The sequence below is a fragment of the Paramisgurnus dabryanus genome, chromosome 2 (assembly GCF_030506205.2).
Source record: "Paramisgurnus dabryanus chromosome 2, PD_genome_1.1, whole genome shotgun sequence".
NCBI lineage: Eukaryota > Metazoa > Chordata > Actinopteri > Cypriniformes > Cobitidae > Paramisgurnus > Paramisgurnus dabryanus.
In genome coordinates, this window is record NC_133338.1 from 40113280 (window position 1) to 40132692 (window position 19413).

At 39.2% G+C, this 19413-nt stretch overlaps 1 protein-coding gene and 1 pseudogene across 2 annotated transcripts in view; one reads left to right on the top strand and one right to left on the bottom strand.

Moving 5' to 3' along the window:
* Positions 1 to 19413, bottom strand: part of LOC135778734 (neural-cadherin) — a 300864-nt gene that overhangs the window by 91986 nt on the left and 189465 nt on the right. The window contains exons 14-20 of one of the 2 annotated variants that reach the window (XM_065289259.2): positions 15497 to 15624; positions 11428 to 11614; positions 9013 to 9156; positions 5750 to 6033; positions 3642 to 5265; positions 1641 to 1734; positions 396 to 580 (exon numbers count right to left, since the gene is read on the bottom strand). In XM_065289259.2, the coding sequence (XP_065145331.1) occupies positions 396 to 580; positions 1641 to 1734; positions 3642 to 5265; positions 5750 to 6033; positions 9013 to 9156; positions 11428 to 11614; positions 15497 to 15624 (2646 nt within the window). Of the gene's footprint in view, positions 1 to 395; positions 581 to 1640; positions 1735 to 3625; positions 5266 to 5749; positions 6034 to 9012; positions 9157 to 11427; positions 11615 to 15496; positions 15625 to 19413 lie in introns of both variants that reach the window. The other variant, XM_065289258.2, reaches the window with a different exon arrangement.
* Positions 16061 to 16177, top strand: LOC135778956 (5S ribosomal RNA; annotated as a pseudogene).

Below are 19413 nucleotides of genomic sequence, written 5' to 3' on the forward strand. Positions count from 1 at the left end.
GTTGTTGAATCCTGTATTCTGATTGGCTGAGAAAAGTTCCATGGGTGTTGATTATTTTTCAATAACCACATACAGTACCTAACCTTTAAATGTCTTAAAATAGGCACCAGAGCAATATTTTTGGTGACCATGGTATAAGCAAAATAATTGACTCTGGTCGTTTGAATTATTCGAAAAAAATTTTTTTGACTATATGACTATAGATGGTTACATTAATGCAAAGAAATGGCCAATCCTAATTGAGTATGCAAGTGTGTAAGAAAAAAATGATGCAAGTATTACATCAATGTCATCTACTGTAGGATGTTGAACGGCTGACAGGTGTTTGAAATGGTTTCTCAGCTCTAACTTAAATTGACATGCAACGACCCATAAAAGGTAAAGATGACCTCTACCTGCTAGTCGCAGAGAGGCGGAGTTGTAGATGGCATCGTCCCGTAGCTCCCTCACGTTGACCTTGACGCTGGAGACCACATCTGGCCATATCCCATCTGAGACTAGCACCTGAAAGTCATAACTCCCGGGTGGTGTGTTTTCCTTTATAATGAGGAACCCTGTCCGCTTGTTCAGGACGAAATTACTGTAGGTATGAAAATAATAAGAAAATACAATTTTAAACCTGAATAAATGTCTTTTCTTTCATCTAATTTAGTTGTTGATACTCTTTTTAAATTAGAGGTATTTATCTTGGTGACATTTTTTGAGTAAACATTTCATTTTTAGCCCAAAAATGTCACCAAATATTTCTAAGGAAAAACAACTTGTGACATGACAGCATTCTGATAGGATGTAAATTCGATGTCAGTGTAACTGAAATAAGTGTCTAGAATGAATGGTGAGGGATGATTCTTGGGTAAAGAAAGGAAAACTATGCAATAAAGAAAATGGCAGGTTGCATCATTCGCCTGCAAGGCTTTTTCCTTTTTCAACTTTAATAAACAAAACATATTGCAACAAGTTGTGGATGGCAGATGCACTGAAGCATAAATTTGACTGACCTCACCCATAAAACAATCTAAACTCAATATGTCCCAAAATTGAACATCATAATACAAACAAACACTCGTATGCAAGCTTGTTGAATATATTTATGTTTACTCTATACGTATGTGCCAAATATTTGTGGGAGAGATAAGAGCAGACAAATTCCAGTTATAATTTAAACTGACATTTTGAGTTTTCACTGTTCTCTGTTTCTATGTTCCCTCAAACACACACACACAAATATATGACTGTTTTTACAATTTATTGTGCATTTTGAGACAGATGGGAGAGGAAGACTGAGAACGGGAGAGAGAAAGATAGAGAGAGTTCAGGCGCCTATGCGATCAGGAGGTCTTGAGGTTGCGGTTGGCCCTGTCAGGATCATCCGACCATTGTACACCTCCTCAACTAAAGTGCACAACATCAATAAAGAAGAGCAAGAGAGAGGATAGTTGCTGAGAAGAAAGCATAGGAAAGGGTTAGAAAATGTTCTCAGAGATCCCTTGACCCCTTTAAAAAATACAATAGGTGAAAATCTGTGAGATCAAGAGAGCAGAGAGACACTGTAGAGAAACACATTAACAGCATGGATGGGATGATGTAATGATATGGCAGGAAAAGGAAGTAGAAAGAAAATGAAGTAAAAAAGGTCTCACTTAGGAACATGTCCCTCGAAGGCATATGTCTTGTTATCCCAGTCATCTGGATCTGGTGAGTAGACCTTTCCCAGCACATTGGTGGGCATTCTTCCTGTTATTACACAAGCCTTTCTGTCAAAGCACTGCATGTACAACAAGTATATTTATTTATAATTATATATACTTTTTTTTATATTTTTATATACTTAAATATAGAAAGAGTTCAAATGCAAAAAGTGCGTCTGACATTCGTTCTTGTAAATGATTTTTTTTCAATCTCTTATGTTTGGGTTCATTTCACTTTAATTTCAATAAAAGGTTATTAGTCAATAATTGAAATCCCTTGTCACTTTAGCCATTTAATTGGTATTTAACTGCAAAATGCTCTATGTCCATGCATAAACCTCTTTTTACTGGGGGATAAACTCTTGCAGCTCAACGTACGCACGCCATTGTTCGTCCAATTCATCATACGTGCACTTCGTAATGGCGTTTAATTAATTCTGTCAAACAAAGTTGTATTTCTGTCCAGAATTTAGCAATATTGTTTTGAATTCTGGCAATATCACTATCTACTTTTTGACGGGGTGGCGTTCAGCGGTTTTTAAATCATGGAACAAATACCTCGTCGAAAATAACTAATGTTTTGGTTTCCTAAAGACGGGGGGAGACGGCGATCATGGATCACCGCTACGTGAAGGGAGGTTTGGTAGCCAATCTGTAGTTAACATTGTAAATATTATTTAGTAAACTTTTCACACAGTAACAGAGCTCAGTGTAGTTTTGACACACTTTAACTATGATTTTAACTAAGATAATCTACTTGTTGTTAATTTTGATTGTTACCAGAAATAAACTACTCTAAAAGGACTGTTGTTATTGAATTTACGTTTGTTACACGACAGCCGTTTGTTTATTTGTTACTGCTGAAACCGTCTATACACAGTAAAGTCCACTGAAACATTGTGGGTGCACCATTGTGTTAAAGTGTCTAATTATGTGTTTCACAATCATTAGGCATTGTGCAAAATCATCCTTAAAAATGTCCTCCAGAACTGCTGACATATGTTGACAGCTGAAACCTGATGTATGTATGAAACTGTTATGAATGACTTTGTTAATGTGCCATCGATTTAGTGGAAGACTGTCTGCAGCTTAGGTTTCAAGGCTGGGAAACTTCTTTAAAACGGTAATGTTAAATTTAAACTACAGTCAGCTTGCCTTTGAAAAAAGTATTAAATTCATTACAAGCTGTTTTTTGAATAAATAAAGGAAGGAAGGAATGAAAAATAAGCTAGCATTAAAGTGAAAGCATTAAACTTTACTAAATAAAATGCATACTATAACTGGGTCGACAGCGCGGTAATGGACTGCAGCATTTAGCTAAATAAATAGCAATTTAAATATATTGCAGGAACTGGAATCAGTAAACCCATTTGTTTCAGTTTTTTTTTTAAATACATCAAATACGCAAGAAAAGACATCACATGTGATTATTGCCTCAGTTTGCTGAGCTGAAAAGATGTGTGGCCAATACATTTGCTCATTAAAAACAGAAAAGAGTGATGCCATGTTTTTATATAAATATACCATTGTTCTAAGGGGAACTGATGTTTTAAGGGAAACTTACTTCATCCAGTAAATGGACATTTAGCAGACGCTTTTATCCAAAGTAACTTTACAATCCCCTGATGCTCAAACCAGCACTCTTCTGCTTTCCGGCTCTAAGCCCTACAGTAGCTACTGCACAACCCAGACTTATTTTAAAGGAGCCTTCAATCTGTCTTGAATAAAAAAACAATACATGTGTGCATCTTGAGACAAAACAATGTCACTGATATTGTTAAGATTAGCCAGGACAAGCTGTTTAAAAATTAAAGCAGCTCAAACTTGCACTTTATTATAGGACTAGGATAAGCCATGTCCGGGAAACCGCCCCTATATGTACTAAAGTCTCTGCTTAATTTGTTTTGATGTAAAACCACGTTTATTGATGATTTTACCTGCCTTTTAATTTACCTCTGTGACAGTTTATGAACACTTTCTTCAGTCCAGCTGTGTGGGCGTGGTCATTTTCATCACCAATGGTAATAGTGAGGGTGTTAGTGACGGTCTTTGGTGGAATGCCGCTGTCAGTCATGATGACGGGCAGTAGGAACTCCTTCTGTCTTTCTCTGTCGAATGCTCTCAGGGCCGTGATGGTGGCAGTGTCATTACCGTTATCCTGCAGGTGGAAGTCGTTGCTGTATCGATACTCCAGAGGAACAGAGAAAGAAAAGGGTGAGCCGTTCTCTTGCGAATCTCGGTCCACAGCTCTGAGTAAAGTGGAGCTCTGGTTTAGTCGCAGGACCTGTGGTCCCAGAACGTTCTCCCATACTACTGGTGCATAGACTGCCTCGAACTCTGGGCCATTGTCATTTACGTCTAGCAGAGCCATCTGGATAGTTGCTGTGCCGGTCATAGGTGGCATGCCGTGGTCTGTTGCTAATATCACCAAATGGTGCTGTGCAACCATTTCCCGATCCAACTCACTGGCCACAGTGACTAACCCGGATTGGTCCACAGAAAACAGATGGAATGGATCGGACTCTGGAGCAATGCTATAAGTGATTTCCCGGTTTAGCCCCGAGTCCAAATCACTGGCAACCAGACTTGCCAAAGTAGTTCCTGGAGGAACATCTTCTCGTATAGAAGGTAGCTGTAGAAAGTGTGGAATGAAGACAGGAGCATGGTCATTGCAGTCTTCTACCTCCAGGGTGCAGTGAAGCAGGCTAGAATACTCCATATCCTCCACTTTGATGGTGAGGTTAAATCGCTGCTCACCGGGCCTTTCATAATCTAGGCGCTTTTTGAGACGAAGGGTCCCACGCTGCTCCTGCCGATGACTTACCATGTAAAACTTCTGTTCGGGATCACCGGCCACAACGCTGAAGGTCAGCTGACCATTCTCCCCAGCATCTGCATCCTCGGCAGCCAGCTCAATGATCACGGTATTGGGCTCACTGCTCTCAGGTATACGAACCGAGCACGAGCGGTCCAAAAAACGTGGCACGTGGTCATTAACGTCCGTTATGTGTATAGTTGTCGTCGCTGTTCCCGTCATACCTCCACCATCTTTTGCTTCCACCACCAAGACATACGTGTCAGTCTGCTCTCTGTCTAGACCAGACATTGCCACTAAAACTGTGCCAGTAGCAGGGTTGATGCTAAACACATCTGCTCCACTGTTGCCGCCATTTAGCGCGGCATTACCCACAATTCTGTACGCCAGAACTGCATTTTGTCCAACAGCTGCATCATCTAAATCAGTGGCAGTCATTTCCATTACGGGACTGCCAGGCAGGGAGTTCTCTGCTACATCGCCATGGCATCTGTCAGGTGCACAAGCAAAAATGGGAGCGTTGTCGTTTATGTCCCAAACATTGATTATGACATCAGTGAATCCTGTTAGGCCCTCGCCGCCCTCATCAGTGGCTAGTACTACAAAACGCCACACAGCCCGTGCCTCACGGTCCAATGTTCTCTGGGCATAAATCTTCCCAGTGACCTCATCAATGATAAATTCACTCTCAGCACCTTGACCATGCAAAGAGTACCTCAAAGCCTCCTGGTCAGCATCCTTGTCTGGGTCGGAGGCTGTAACCTACAATATCAAAGAGAATACATTGAAACTTTACTCTTTTATTCTAACTCAAGCTAAAAAAATGACCCATCATCTATCTTTTCATCCGACGGTCTGTCTGTCTGTATATCACTCTGCAAACACTGAAAATCAAATTGTAGAACACTTAGCATTCATTCTAAATCAATCATAGTTTTCGCTATAATTATGAAACATAAAACAAGCAGTCAAAGGTGTACATAATGAGTGCTTGGGCAACGTCCAACGGAATTGCTGTAATATACATTTTCAAATAGCCTATTAATGTGAGATGAATGGGGTAATTTGCATGTGCATGAAATAGCGCAATGAATAAATCGACAAACTGCCATGTTTGAGGAGATTCTTGCACTTTAGTTTTCTTGAAATATGCAATGGAAGCATTGCAGTTTCAAAATAACAAATCTTTTATATGAAAATTAAAAAGTACTGCGGGTTGCACCTGCGATAGTTAAAGGTAAACTACCTGTAGCACAAACACAGGAGAACCGTCCAGCTCCTCAGTAACACTGCCATAGTACTCGTTCACAGAGAAAACGGGTGCTTCATCGTTCTTATTCACAACGCTGACTATTACAGTGGCATAATCTTCCCATTTCCCATCAGAGGCCAAGACGTGCAGCTTATAGAGCTTGTTTTGTTCATAATCCAGCGGCTGGGCGATGAAAATGGTTCCCACCTCAGGTTCCATGTCAAAAACACCTCCCACGTTACCTGATGTAATCTGGTAGCGTAACTTGGCATTGGCACCTGCAGAATGAAAACAGTTTGTGGAAAATTAGATACGGAGAGATTGACAATGGCAAGCCCACAGTTAAAGTCTGCACACCAGTGCATCAAAGACCTTCTACGCTAACTTGACTTAATGACTGATGTCAGTGACTGCTAAACAAAAGGCCAGTTCTTGGCTTAAACCAGAAAATTTTAATAATGTAAAACGACTATAAAGAAAATCAGATCTATTAACATAACAAGGTTTTTGCAGCAGGTGAACAATAAACTGCTTCAACGGCCTTAGTGTCATGAGTAGCTTTGGAAACTCGCTACCATGGAAACATACAGACCAATACACCACAAATTAGGTAAAGATATATCCACAATGAAACGTTCCTTTATCCTTCAATGCATTTTGCAATGATTAATGACATTTTGTTAGAGTTCCCCTGCATTTGCTTTGTACTTCATCGTACCTCCTGCATTCAATCAAATAATTCATTCACTGAGTTGGGCTTTCCTGCTGAAACAAGCAAACATGTTCAAACTTCTCGGAAAATGTGGTGTTTAAAATTTTTTAATCACGAAACATACCTTGAACCTTTTTTTAATTCGTTCAGACTCACCCTCATTCTGTGCTTTTGTGTATCTGACTCAGAATTAATTTATTTTCATTGGGAATTAAATCATTGACAGCTTAGTTTCACTGGCCATTAAGCAGAAGAAAGGTAAAAGAATGGTCTCAAGTAAAAAAATGTAATGGTCCCCAGTGTTAAGAGGAACAAAGCGAAGGCAAACACAAGACAGGCGAGAACTGCAGCATAGGAACAAATCATGTTTGGATCCCACACTGAGCTCCGTTAATTAAACGGTGAAAGATGCAAGCATGCATGTGTTGTGCTTTCTATTTTATTAAATTCTTGACTTCACTGTAATTTTGCATTACGGACTCAAAGCTCAGCTCTCTGAGGTGGATAATAAATGCGAAGAGACTTGGTATTAACAAATAACATGGTTAAGCAAACAGTGCAAAAACACTCTCTCTGTACCGTTTCTCAGATCTGCTCGCAGGGTGTTTGGATTTCCCTGCTGGTATGAGGTTAATGAATAGGGAATGACGCATTAAGCAGACTTATCGCCATTTCATCTTCGCCATCTTCTGCAACTCTACAAAATTGCGTTAGGGAATATTTGGCTTATATGTTTTATGCTAATGCACAGAATCAAACATCGCTTCCTTTTGAAAAAGCAGAGGTGCTATGAAGCTAGCCAGCTTTTCGTGGCTCTGCTCCAGTGGCTGAGAGGGTTAAAACGAAGCTGCAGTGAAGGTTGAAATCTATTCATCAGGGCAAAGCTTTAGGCTCTGGGAATGTCCAGCCACTCTCGGCTGTATTATGATGAATGACTGATACAAGAATGCTATGTTCCCATTCTCGCTCCTGCATCAAACCCACATGCAGTGTGGATTCAACCAGACCGGAGGGAATTACGTGCTTGAGTAGTGAATCTGTATATAAAGTCAGGATGACTGATGAGTAATGAGTTAGGTGGATCTTCGTGTGTGATACTGGAGAACAGCTCAAAGCATGGCGACGCATGAGGCAGTTTATCATGAGAACAGCATTTTTCTTATTGTCTCAGGGTATATTGATTGGTGAATGAGTCTCTTGAATTTGTAAGTGTTACGGATGTTATTGCAGAGAACAGATGAATATGACAACAACAGCCTAGAGACACATGTGAGCATGTTCTCACTGTGTATCATTAATATCAATGTGTGCTAGTCAATATAACATAGTCCAATATTGAAAGCATTCCTGAAATTTCCTTTATTTGATATTCCAGATCTAGTTAGTTTTTTGTATTCTTTGTCTCTTGAGATATTTTTATTTTTACATTCAACTTTCATTATAGGTAGGGTAATAGATTTGATCCTGAAACATTTTTTGTTATGCTGGTTAAAAGTCTCCTCACATCCTGAAAGCAATCACTGTGTTAAGATGTTTAAATGTAGTTGTAGAAATTTATGTTATCTGTGAAAGGCGTAGGACCAAAAAATGTTCAACGAATCATAGATTTCGGTCCGAACGGACGTTTCCATTTTTGTCCCTCATACGTAAGCGTAATTTGAATGCCCACCGCGGAGCGAGTCCACGCAGACACCATACGTCATCGGCGCGTTCACGTGCGCTCACCTCCTGTCTGTAAACAGCGAGAACAGCAAACTTTTCTGCTGAATTGACAACCTACACAGGAGGCACACAATGAAAGACATATTTTATAACAACAACAGCAAAAAATGCCTGGATCAGCCAGAGCAAAAACCCAAATTAACATCGGTAACTTTACTGCTTTACCACGAGATGAAACAGCTGCAGGAGGCAAAGGGTCTGAAAGGGTCGTTGCACTGTTTATTTTGGTAAGGTAGGTACGCGATATGTTTGTACTGAGATGGATTGAGATATTCTACTTTGGTGAAACATTGTGTTGCTTATGAAATTTGTGTTCGTTTACGAGTTTGTGGAACGATATAGTTACTACGTCTACACAACCGAACGTGTGCTTAAACTAATTCTGATGTAAACCAGTTGTTTATTTTGGAAGTGTTATTCGACTTTGTACTGCAGTTTTCTCAATGCCGAATGAGACATGAGATGTGACCGTCTGATCTGTGTGTGTTCATGTGTTTGGAAAGAGGCGTGACTTTGGAGGGCGATTTGACTTGAGGGTGGGATCGGGATTTCATTGCTAGGCGGCTACCGTTAGCATTTTTCAAAATGTGTTACCCTACCTTTAAAGGCGGGGTGCATGATCTCTGAAAGCCAATGTTGACATTTGAAATCACCTAAACAAACACGCACCTACCTAAATATATAAGTTCACTTTAAAGATCACAAAAATGCACCAATAAAAATCCACTCTCATTTTCACCAATAACCAACACTTCATATTTCTCACTTTCGCTTTACAAATGAACGAATAGTTCTATCCATCATCTGATGCATTTTTTCATACCTTCATCTTCATCATTAGCGCTGACAGTGAGGATGGTGGAGCCCTTGTCGGCATTCTCATCCACATCGACTTCATACACAGACTGCGAAAACACCGGCTTGTTATCGTTCACGTCACTGATGAAAATGCGCACGTATGCTGTATCTGAATCAAAAACACATACACATGCAAGATTATTTCATTCTCTGTTATCTCTCTTCTAGATTCTTTCCCATTCAAGTATTTTCCTTTCTGTTTTTCCGGTTTTACAGCAATTCTTTATCTCCTCTTTCCAATACCATGCATATTGGTGGAGCAAATAAATGTTTGCACTTCTCCAAAAGAAATTTAAGCTCAAAAAGTGCATGTTATTCATTAACCTGCAACCCATATAAACCAGGTAGTAGATGCTCTGTAATAACAATATGTAGTGAGTTAGGGTTAGCGTTAAAATACCTCCTTTTTTAATTTATGTTTTATTTACAGTATGGATTGCATTTTTATTCTGATATTAGCACTATTGTATTTGCCTGAGGAAATGAATGTTGCAGAAAGCAGGCTGTACACTGAATTTTAAGAGAGTGTGTATATTATCTATTGATTATAGGGGCAGTCATTTATTAAAAATGAAGGAGAATGATACATATATAATAAACGTGAAAAAACTGCTGAAAAACAAGAATAAGGAATATACAAGAATGCATCAATTACGACCTTTACGCTGCCTTCAGTTCTGTCATGGCAGTGAACGGCAGATAGCATCATTAGATAAATGAATTCTGGAGTGTCTGATCTGAATCTTGATCTTGCTTTCTAAAGCGTTATGTTGTGTTAGAAATGCATGGCAAATGCTAAGCTGCCACCATGTGACAAGCTGGCTTGTTCTTTAAAGCTTTTACATCAAGACATGTTCATGTTTTCGCATAAACAGACATCCGCCGTGAGTTTTTTCACTCACACAACACATTTTTGTGTTCTCTTGACATGTGGATGATTTTGACAGGATCTTTTCTTTACAACATACAATTATTATTCACATGTTGCTGTGCAATTGCGTGTGCACGTGTGGCTATGTGCTTATCAACACTCTTGTCTACTGTGTGCTCGAGCGTATTTGACACTGTCACTTTGTCTATCTTATTATCTGCATTTGTGTATCTGACTAGACTTGTCAGTATGTTGGACTGTGCACCTTTTTCCTAATTCAATGTAGCACAGAGGGCAGAGGAAGGTAGAGAGGATTGAAACAAACTCATTTTGCAGCATTCGAAAAACCTCATTTGCCTCTGGCACATTTATCAACATTTAAACCAGCAGGAATGACCACATATGACTTTTTGTCTAGCCGGCATCATTAAATATTAGAGGGCTGTTTATGCACACTAAGGAGACAATGTTAATAATCCACACAATCCATGCAAAATACATTTCAGTGAGACTCTGGCTAGCCCTGTGGTCTTACAAATCCAATCTTCAAATCCAAATACTCTGCCATGCAATATTTTATGCAGTTAATGAAAATATGCTTTTTGAATTTCAGATGTCTCATACTGTGGTTCTGTATTGTGAATTCTCAAAAGGCCAATAATATACTGTGATCAAATTTACAATGTTATGATGTTTAGAAGTATAAACATATCCCATACTTTAATATTCACTGTGATCAAATTTGAAGTACAAAACTACATCATATGATACAAATACATGTATGCTTGTTGAAAATCTAAATTTAAAACCATTGTAATTAATATAGGCTGCACGCTGCTATACCAGCTTCAGCTCTTCGGGAAAAGCTTTCCACAGTTCATTCTAAGAGTCTTCAATTGGGTTCATACTACAAACCAGTGGTGGCTGGTGACTGCTCATCCAAAATAAGTGTTCGGAGTGTCATGTGTGTTGCTTGCGTTTTCAAAATATGTGTTTGTTGCGTCATGTGAATCATGTGCATCACGTGTTTTGTCATAATGTGTGCCTGCTGCACACGCGTCAAACCCATTTATGATAAAAGAGATGCTCCTGTTCACAAAATACACGCAAGACACTCCCTTAACAGTAAACTCTGATTACGCATGAGATTATGCGAGTATCAGGAAAACGCGAGCGTCTCTTTTATCATAAACCCTTTAGACGCATCTGCCACTGGCACTTATTTTGACAAGACACGTGATGCACACAGGATCTCTGGATGGGCAGAACACTTATTTTGAAAAAGGAACCACACACATGACGGGCTACATACATGTTGTGACGAACTTCGCATCGAGCGCCCTCGTAAAAAGAAGTCACCGGCTGCCACTGCTAGAAACTTCCAGGCAGGTGTGCTGAGGTAAATTGGGGCTAAACTCTGCAGGTCACCGACCCTCTAGGACCGAGTTTTGGCACCATTAAACCATCAACTATATTTATGTGCAAGTTGGTACATTAGGTTGGCAGTACCTGAGTTGGGCTGCCCGTGCTTCCCCGGCCTGGACGACTCCCAGCTATCCACTGACTTCACCTCTAACAGGTAGGATCCCTTGGTCTCACGGTCAAACACAGCCTCTGTGTGGATGATGCCAAGCTCAGGATCAATGCGGAAATACTGATAATCTCCACTGCGGTCATTCAGTAGGGAGTATGAGATCTGACACAGAGAGGAAACATGACAAAAAACTTGAACAAAGGGATATGAAGGCAGTAGAAATGGATGCAGAGAAGATAAAACCATCATAAAATCAAATTGAGCATTATATTGATTTTAGTGTACAGTGTACTGTATGGTAGCTTTGAGGAACTATATACTGTATGCTAACATTCTGCAAACATTGGAAACATTGTTAGGTTTTGCTAAAATTGGCTTTCTCTAATAGGCAAACAGAAAATAAAGAATGAATCATCCAGACCTACGCAGATGTTTGCCCGATTAAATAACCCCTAATTCAGAACTCGCAATAGACTAACAAGTAGCAAACAATGGTTAATGGCTGTGACTAAAGCCTAATGGCTATTTTAAAAGGATTCCCATTTAAAATACCTTTTAATGCAATATTTTCCACCCTAAAAAATGCTACAGCTAAGAAAAATAGCTAGGTCTGAATGAACAATAGTAAAGTAAGTTGACTGTTTATAATAAATGCAGCATATATTTACCTTACCTATACCACACTTTACCTAATCCAGAGTAAATAAACAGTCCCAGCTAAACAAACTGACAGCTTCTCATCTAACTTATTCACCCAAAGCTCTGACCCACAGTTGAGATGTCCTGTTGAGTGTTCTGCCACTAATGCCTGTAACGCACATTGGCAAGTTCCCAGCAGGTGCAGTAAGAATCAAGACCATTCGACTTAAGAATAATGAAGCTAATCTGGGTAGCCAAAAAAGGTTGAATGGATGAAGAGGTGCCAACTGCTGTTTCAACAAGCCCCAAACAACAATTATCATACAAACGGCTCTGAATGGCTGCACTAAACCAGCATGGTGTGGGTATTAAATGATGCCCTGCCGGCTGCATTAGAGCAGAGAACACAAATAAAAAGGCAGAATTAAATGTAAATGGCATAATAAAATGATTGCAGGGGTCAGGTTAATAAAACACGCAGCAATCCCCATCTGGCACAGAGGGGCTTTGGAGGGAGGCTGTTGGAGAACGAGAATGATATTAGCATTCACACACTCAAATGATACTCATAATTCAATGTGGTATCCGTGATTCAGAGAACTGCTGAAAGGCCCCAGTATAATACTGAAAGGCCCCTCCTGAACACTGGCGGATCTAAGGGTGGGCATAGGCCCTATTAGACCACGAGTGTTGGTGCCGACACATTCTAGCAAGAGCTATTAATTTGACCTCTTATTCATTCGTAACTCTTCGATCTTTTGCGCTATCAAAATAATTTGAATTGCTCCTTAAAGAAGACTAATTGTGCTTTGGGCAGTACAGTATATGGTTTATTACGGTCATTTCTAGCTTTACGTCCACCATTCACTGCTGTTTTCTGGAGGGTTAAAGGGGCAGATTTAAACAGTAGAGCATGTTAAGTTAAAGTGAGTGCAGGGAGTAAAAACGCATGGAGTGCTGGGGTAAAGAAAAGCCTCCTACATGAAAACTGTGTACACCAGTAACACTGAAGTTGACTCGCTGTGGGGTACAGCTTAGATTTTCTCCCCGAGCCCGGACTCGACCGGTTCGTGCCCTTGATAAAGCATGTCACATGTTAAGCGCAGCGTCTCATTGACTCGCACTCGCAGTCTCGCACGCATGACGCATCACACCTGCTGTGCAAGCTGTACTATTACTATTAGCTTCAGTGCAACATGGAGCTTGAGGAAGCAAAGAAAAAACAGGAGAATTAACTTTGAGCATGTTTGGAGGAAAATCATAGGTACGGAAACATTACGTTTCTTCATTCAGAATTTCAGACCCATTTACGAACCATTCATTTATTTCTGAATAAACAAACAACACCGTTTACATGCTTCTTCCTTGTCGTATTATTCATTAAGAAAATAATTAATTAATGCAAACACAATTATGAACTTGATAAATGTTACAGATAACTTGATAAATGTTACAGATATGTTTTACTATGCACAAACAAATGCCTTTCAACTTACATGTGGAAATTTCAGAATTAAATGAATGTGCTACAATTTGTACAAAAAGAGAGTCTGTAGACTATGTGTTTTAGCCATTAAATAAGCACATTTAGTTTCAAGTTTGTTAAGTTTGGAGAAAGATTTTCTTTAAAGTGAATTTCATTTAGTATAAGTTGTATCTTAATTTTAATACATTTTTCAACAAACAATTGCCTGGGTTTAATACATAAAAAGCAAAATAGCAGACAATATAATAATGACATGGAGGCGCCGACGCGGTCACACTTACACCATTTGAAACTTGTAACACACGCTGTCACCGAATTTACAAATGCACATCTTGCTTGCTCACACACATATTATGTTGAAATAACAATATGTTAAAATAACATTATTAATAATTAATCTTGAAGAATATTTGATTGAATGCTGAATGTTGTGCTTGTTCAATTGAATAAAATTAAAACTTTAATTATAATAATTAAAATAATCAAATATTTAATATTGAGTGGTCAATTTTTGCTCATTTATTAACAGCAGCACCTGCGTTAAAAAAATCTGGCGCTGCCCCTGGTTATAACGCCCCACATATTAAAAATGTATGGGTTTAAATCGGGCTCTGGCTCATAATTACAGTGAACGTGTCGGGCCGGGCTCGGACACAATGTGCTCGGGCTTGGGTGGGGTCAGGCTTGATTTGTTGGGCCTGATCTAAGCACTACTGTGGTGGCTCGGGACTCCGCGTTCTGTTTAAAGGGGACAGAGAATGAGAATACGTTTTACCTTGTCTTAGTTGAATAACGGTAGTCTACCCGCATTCACGAACCTACGAAAAGTGCTAGACATTCTGAACATCTCCGTTTCATAGAAATTCCTCCTTTAGAAATGTTACGTAAAATGCATCTCACCCCCCACTCTCATGTAATCTCCTCCCCTTCAAAATAATTTGCATACATCTGGCCTCGCCTCCAATGGAAAGTAAATTGCAGCAGTGTTCGCGAAGTTCGAGGCGAAATGGTGAGTCGCGTTCCGAGGTGTGCTCTTCTATCTGTAAACTTTTTTGCACCAAATAGGTTTAAAATCCCCCACCCAAATATAGCTTTCTGAGAGAGGTTTTTAGGAAGCTTCTAAGGCATTAAAGACCCAACCAAAATGTTGACTTCTACATGTCACATCACAGAACAAGGATAAATACCCCCTTAAATCATTCTATGTCACATTTAAGTTGATTTTCAATAAAGCAGTGATGAATTTTCAGCTCTATGTTTTAGAACCTGGCAGAGTTGGAGAGTTAGTTTAATGAAACTGAATTCACATTTTCCCATATGAGATGTCCCAATTACAGTCACAGAAAAGTAGTAAAGGGATAAATAAACTCTAAACAGATCAAGGTATGCAGTGTTTATATGGATTTAAAGACCCCCTTTGTGGGGGGGGGTCAGTATTAAGTTTGTAAAATTCCATTTTTATTTTATTTTTTATTAATCGTTTTTTAAGTTTTCAAAACAAAAAAGTAATCAAATTATTTTATTGAAGCTTGGGTTGGATTCATTTTATTGATTGATGAAAGAAATTCCTTAATAGATAGTATGTGCAAAACAGAACTCTACGTTAACACAATGACATCTAGGTCAAAGACTCACAAGCAACTTCCCACTCAATCATGATGGAAAAAATGCTTAGAAACAGTCTGTTTTATCAGTGAAAATAAGTTAGATTTAGAGGTCATTGTAAGTTTTTCAGTTTATAGATTAATCTATTCATCCTGTGTAAAAGCATGCTTGTATGACGGACGTTCTTAGCATTTTATAGATCGTTCAGCGGAGCATAATTCCTGCAAAGAAATAATTTGTTTACAGATTCATCCACAAATAATGGCTGACTGAGTGCATAGCTAATTCAACTGAAAGACAGCAGCATGTCATACCTTTCCATTCAGCCCCAGGTCAAGATCGTTGGCTGACACCTGAAGTACAAGAGTCCCAATCTCTGCTCCTTCAGACACAGATGCCTCATATATAGAGGAAGTGAAGAATGGAACGTTGTCATTGACATCTGTCAATAGCAAAGAGTTTGCATAGTCATAATATTAGTTAAAATAACAATTACATGAACAAATACAATAGCTCACTGAGAGTCACTTTTTTGTAAAATTGATAGAAAATGTAAATAATGTTCTACAGTTGATTTATTGGTGAGCATATAGCAAAAATGAGGGGCCAATCACACCAAACATGTTTTAACCGCTTGGAAATGCAAGGTGCGCCACATTAACAGCATGCATAATGCTCACCGTCAATAAAAAATCATTCAAAAAAATCGTCCTGCAACTGCCATAAATGCGTTTGGTGTGATCGGGCCCAGACTGTTGTTCTTTCTGTCCTTTAGAAAAACATATAATCTGGCCTTGGTTCCACATAACAGATGTAATAACAGTTTTAAATAGCTATAATTCTTCTATCAATATTTGTAAATGTCTAAATACATAATATCCAGCAGCCATATCACCCTGTAGCCCAAGACAGCTTGCCCACTGAAGCTAAGCAGGGCTGAGCCTGGTTAGTACTTGGATGGGAGACCACCTGGGAAAACCAGGTTGCTGCTGGTAGAGGTGTTAGTGAGACCAGCAGGGGGTGCTCACCCTGTGGTCTGTGTGGGTCCTAATGCCCCAGTATAGTGACGGGGACACTATACTGTCAAAAAAAGCACCGTCCTTCGGATGAGACGTTAAACCGAGGTCCTGACTCTCTGTAGTCATTAAAAAATCCCAGGATGTCCTTCGAAAAAGAGTAGGGGTGTGCCCCGGCATCCTGGCCAAGCTTGCCCATTGGCCTACTAATCATCCCTCATACTAATTGGCTATATCACTTGGTCTCCTCTCCACTAATAAGCTGGTGTGTGGTGAGCGTTCTGGTGCAATATGGCTGCCGTCGCATCATCCAGGTGGATGCTGCACATTGGTGGTGGTTGAGGAGATTCCCCCATTCATATGTAAAGCGCTTTGAGCACTGGAAAAGTGCTATATAAATGTAACTAATTAATTATAATTGAGCACTTGTATATAGAGAGTTGGGCACTAGACTGTGGAGACAGAAACATACTTGTTAGTTTTGAGAAAATTAAAACTTTGCCTTTTTATCAGAAACTAATCTCAATACTGACGCTAGGTCTTATCTAAGCGACATTACTTTAGTGGATGCTGTGTGTTCATGGGGAAATTAATTCCAAGACTGCTCTCCGAAAATGTGCTGTTCCCAATACTGGAAGGGAGATGAGGCCGGTGGAATTTAGGGTAAGATCTTTAATGGGTTCAATGATTCCAGACACTAATCACCATCTGATGCACTTTGAGGTTTTAATTTTCTATCAGCCAAAGCTGTAAAGCATGAATTAAACAGGAAGGCCAAATCCATTACGACCTCCTCCCTCCAGCCCACCCTTTATCTCCCTATCCTGCTCCACATCTCTACTCTCTCCGCTCTTAACTGCAGAATGTAGGGATGGTGTAAATAAGTCAAAAGGAACAGGAGAGATTAATTATTTGGTTGAGCATGAATGATCCAGTGCTTTCCAGGAAGATGTTACCCTTCAGATCACGTTCAAGGGCTAAGACGCAATTTGGAGTCAAAACTTTTCTGATCCTGATTGGATGCCAGTTTCCTCTGACAATTCCAAATATTACCATAAGTAACATCTCTTAAGTGACTGTATCTGGATCGGTATTATGGTCCAGCTGTAACTGGAGGAGAAGGAAGGAATCATGCATGACGAGAGTCAGATTAACACTGGAGGGCAAACTCGGTAAATTACAGAGGATGGTGGAGAGACTTCCCGCAGTGAACGAGATGAACGCTGACGAATACTTAAGTAGAAAGTAAGAGACAGGATGGGATGAAATAAAGGGTATTAAAGAATTGTGGCTACCAAGTCTTATGTATTTTGTAATGATCAGAGTTTAAAAGGATTAAAACATGCAGTTAACAAGTGTAAGAGTTTGACAAGGAATTAAACATGAAATGGATTATAGATCCCCATAATCCCAATATTAGTTACATTGACTAACTACAGTGGGCTATATTGTACAAATCTTTCATGAAAGCTCACAAGGTGCTCTACCTGAACATATTTAGATCACGCTGGAATATTCAAAGACATAGAAAACATAGAAAACGATAGAATTTCATTAAATTCAACAAAAAAATGGTCATGGTGCCAAGCGGTCACTGGGGCAGTAACCTTTAAAAAGATCCTTATATGTTACTTGTGATCCTGGACCACAAAACTGGGTCATAAGGGTCTTTTTTTAATTGAGATTTACATAGATGTACAGTATGGTTTGTTAGGCTAGGACAGGGTTCCCCAAATCTTTACCCTGGAGGGCCAGAACACTGTAGAGTTTAGCTCCAACCCTGATCAAACAAACCTGAGCAAGCTATAGGTCTTCATGATCACTAGAAAATCACAGGTCGGTAAGTTAGATTAGGGTTGGACCCATAGTGCTCCAGCCCTCCAGGGTAAGATTTAGGGAACCCTGGGCTAGGACAATATTCGGCTAAGATACAACTATTTGAAAATCTGGAATCTGAGGGTGCAAAAAATCTAAATATTAAGAAAAAAGTTGTTTGTTGTCCAAAGTGGTCCAAATTAAGTCCTTAGCAAAACATACAGTTTTACTAATGATAAATACATTTTGATAAATGTATGGTAAAACATTTACAAAATATCTTCATGGAACATGACTTTTACTTAACATCCTAATGTTTTTTATCATAAAAAAATCAACAATATTGACCCATACAATGCATTTTTGGCTTTATACTGTACTTGTGCACTTTATTACTGGTTTTGTGGTCCAGGGACTAATTTGGCTTCATCTGTTTATTAGGGGTGTAACGGTACGTGTATTCGTATCGGACCGTTTCGGTTCAGGGCTTTCGGCATGTGCACCGAAAGGCCGAATGCAATCTTTTATGTGCGCCTGTGCGGAACATAATACGTGGGTTTCCACACGAACATATTAAGTGGCGGAAGTCTCCGTGTTCAGCGCAAGTCTTCTGTCAAACATATAACATCATTCGGCCCGCAGAAAGATTTGTATTTACTTAGTTGTATATTCGTTTGATTATTGATGTAAACGTTTACGTGTCGTGTCTAAAAGCGCATGTTAAACGCGTGTCAACGCGCTGTTTTGTTCTTTCAAAAGTGCGTGAGTGGATGCACGTCTTTCGTTGCTACACAATCATGAGACGCACTTTCTGTGACAGCGAGAATAAGGAATGCGTGATCAGATTTTTCATCTGCCCCTCACGTCAATCATATCATTGTCACAATGCGATCAGCTGGTCGGGACAGAGAAGAGCTGTAACCCGGGCTTACTCAGCTGTTACTCAGCTGCGGAGGGGTTCGTCAGTAAAGTCACAGCTTACATTGACGACACAAGCAAAGATTAGGAGAAACGTGCAAAAGATCAAAGATGGCATGGTATGCAACTCACTAATCTCAAAATGAGTGTATAATAAGTATATCATCATGTTGCTTGCTATGCAGTTACACAGAGCAGTAATATTATTTTTATACAGAGATGGTACATAGCCAATTCAATACTGTGAGTTAAACAATCCAAAATAAATCAAAATTTTTGGTGGCAAAAATGTAGGCTAATAGTTCATAAATGTAATCAGGAATTGAATTTGTTAGTTTAGTGCAAGGTTTAAGTAGAAAAAGTTTAAGAGAAGGTTAAGAAAAGAGTTACCTACTGTTATAAAATAATGTAAAAAAAGAACTTTGCAGTAGTATTTTATTTATTATTTTTTTCATTTTATATATATTTTATATATTATATTT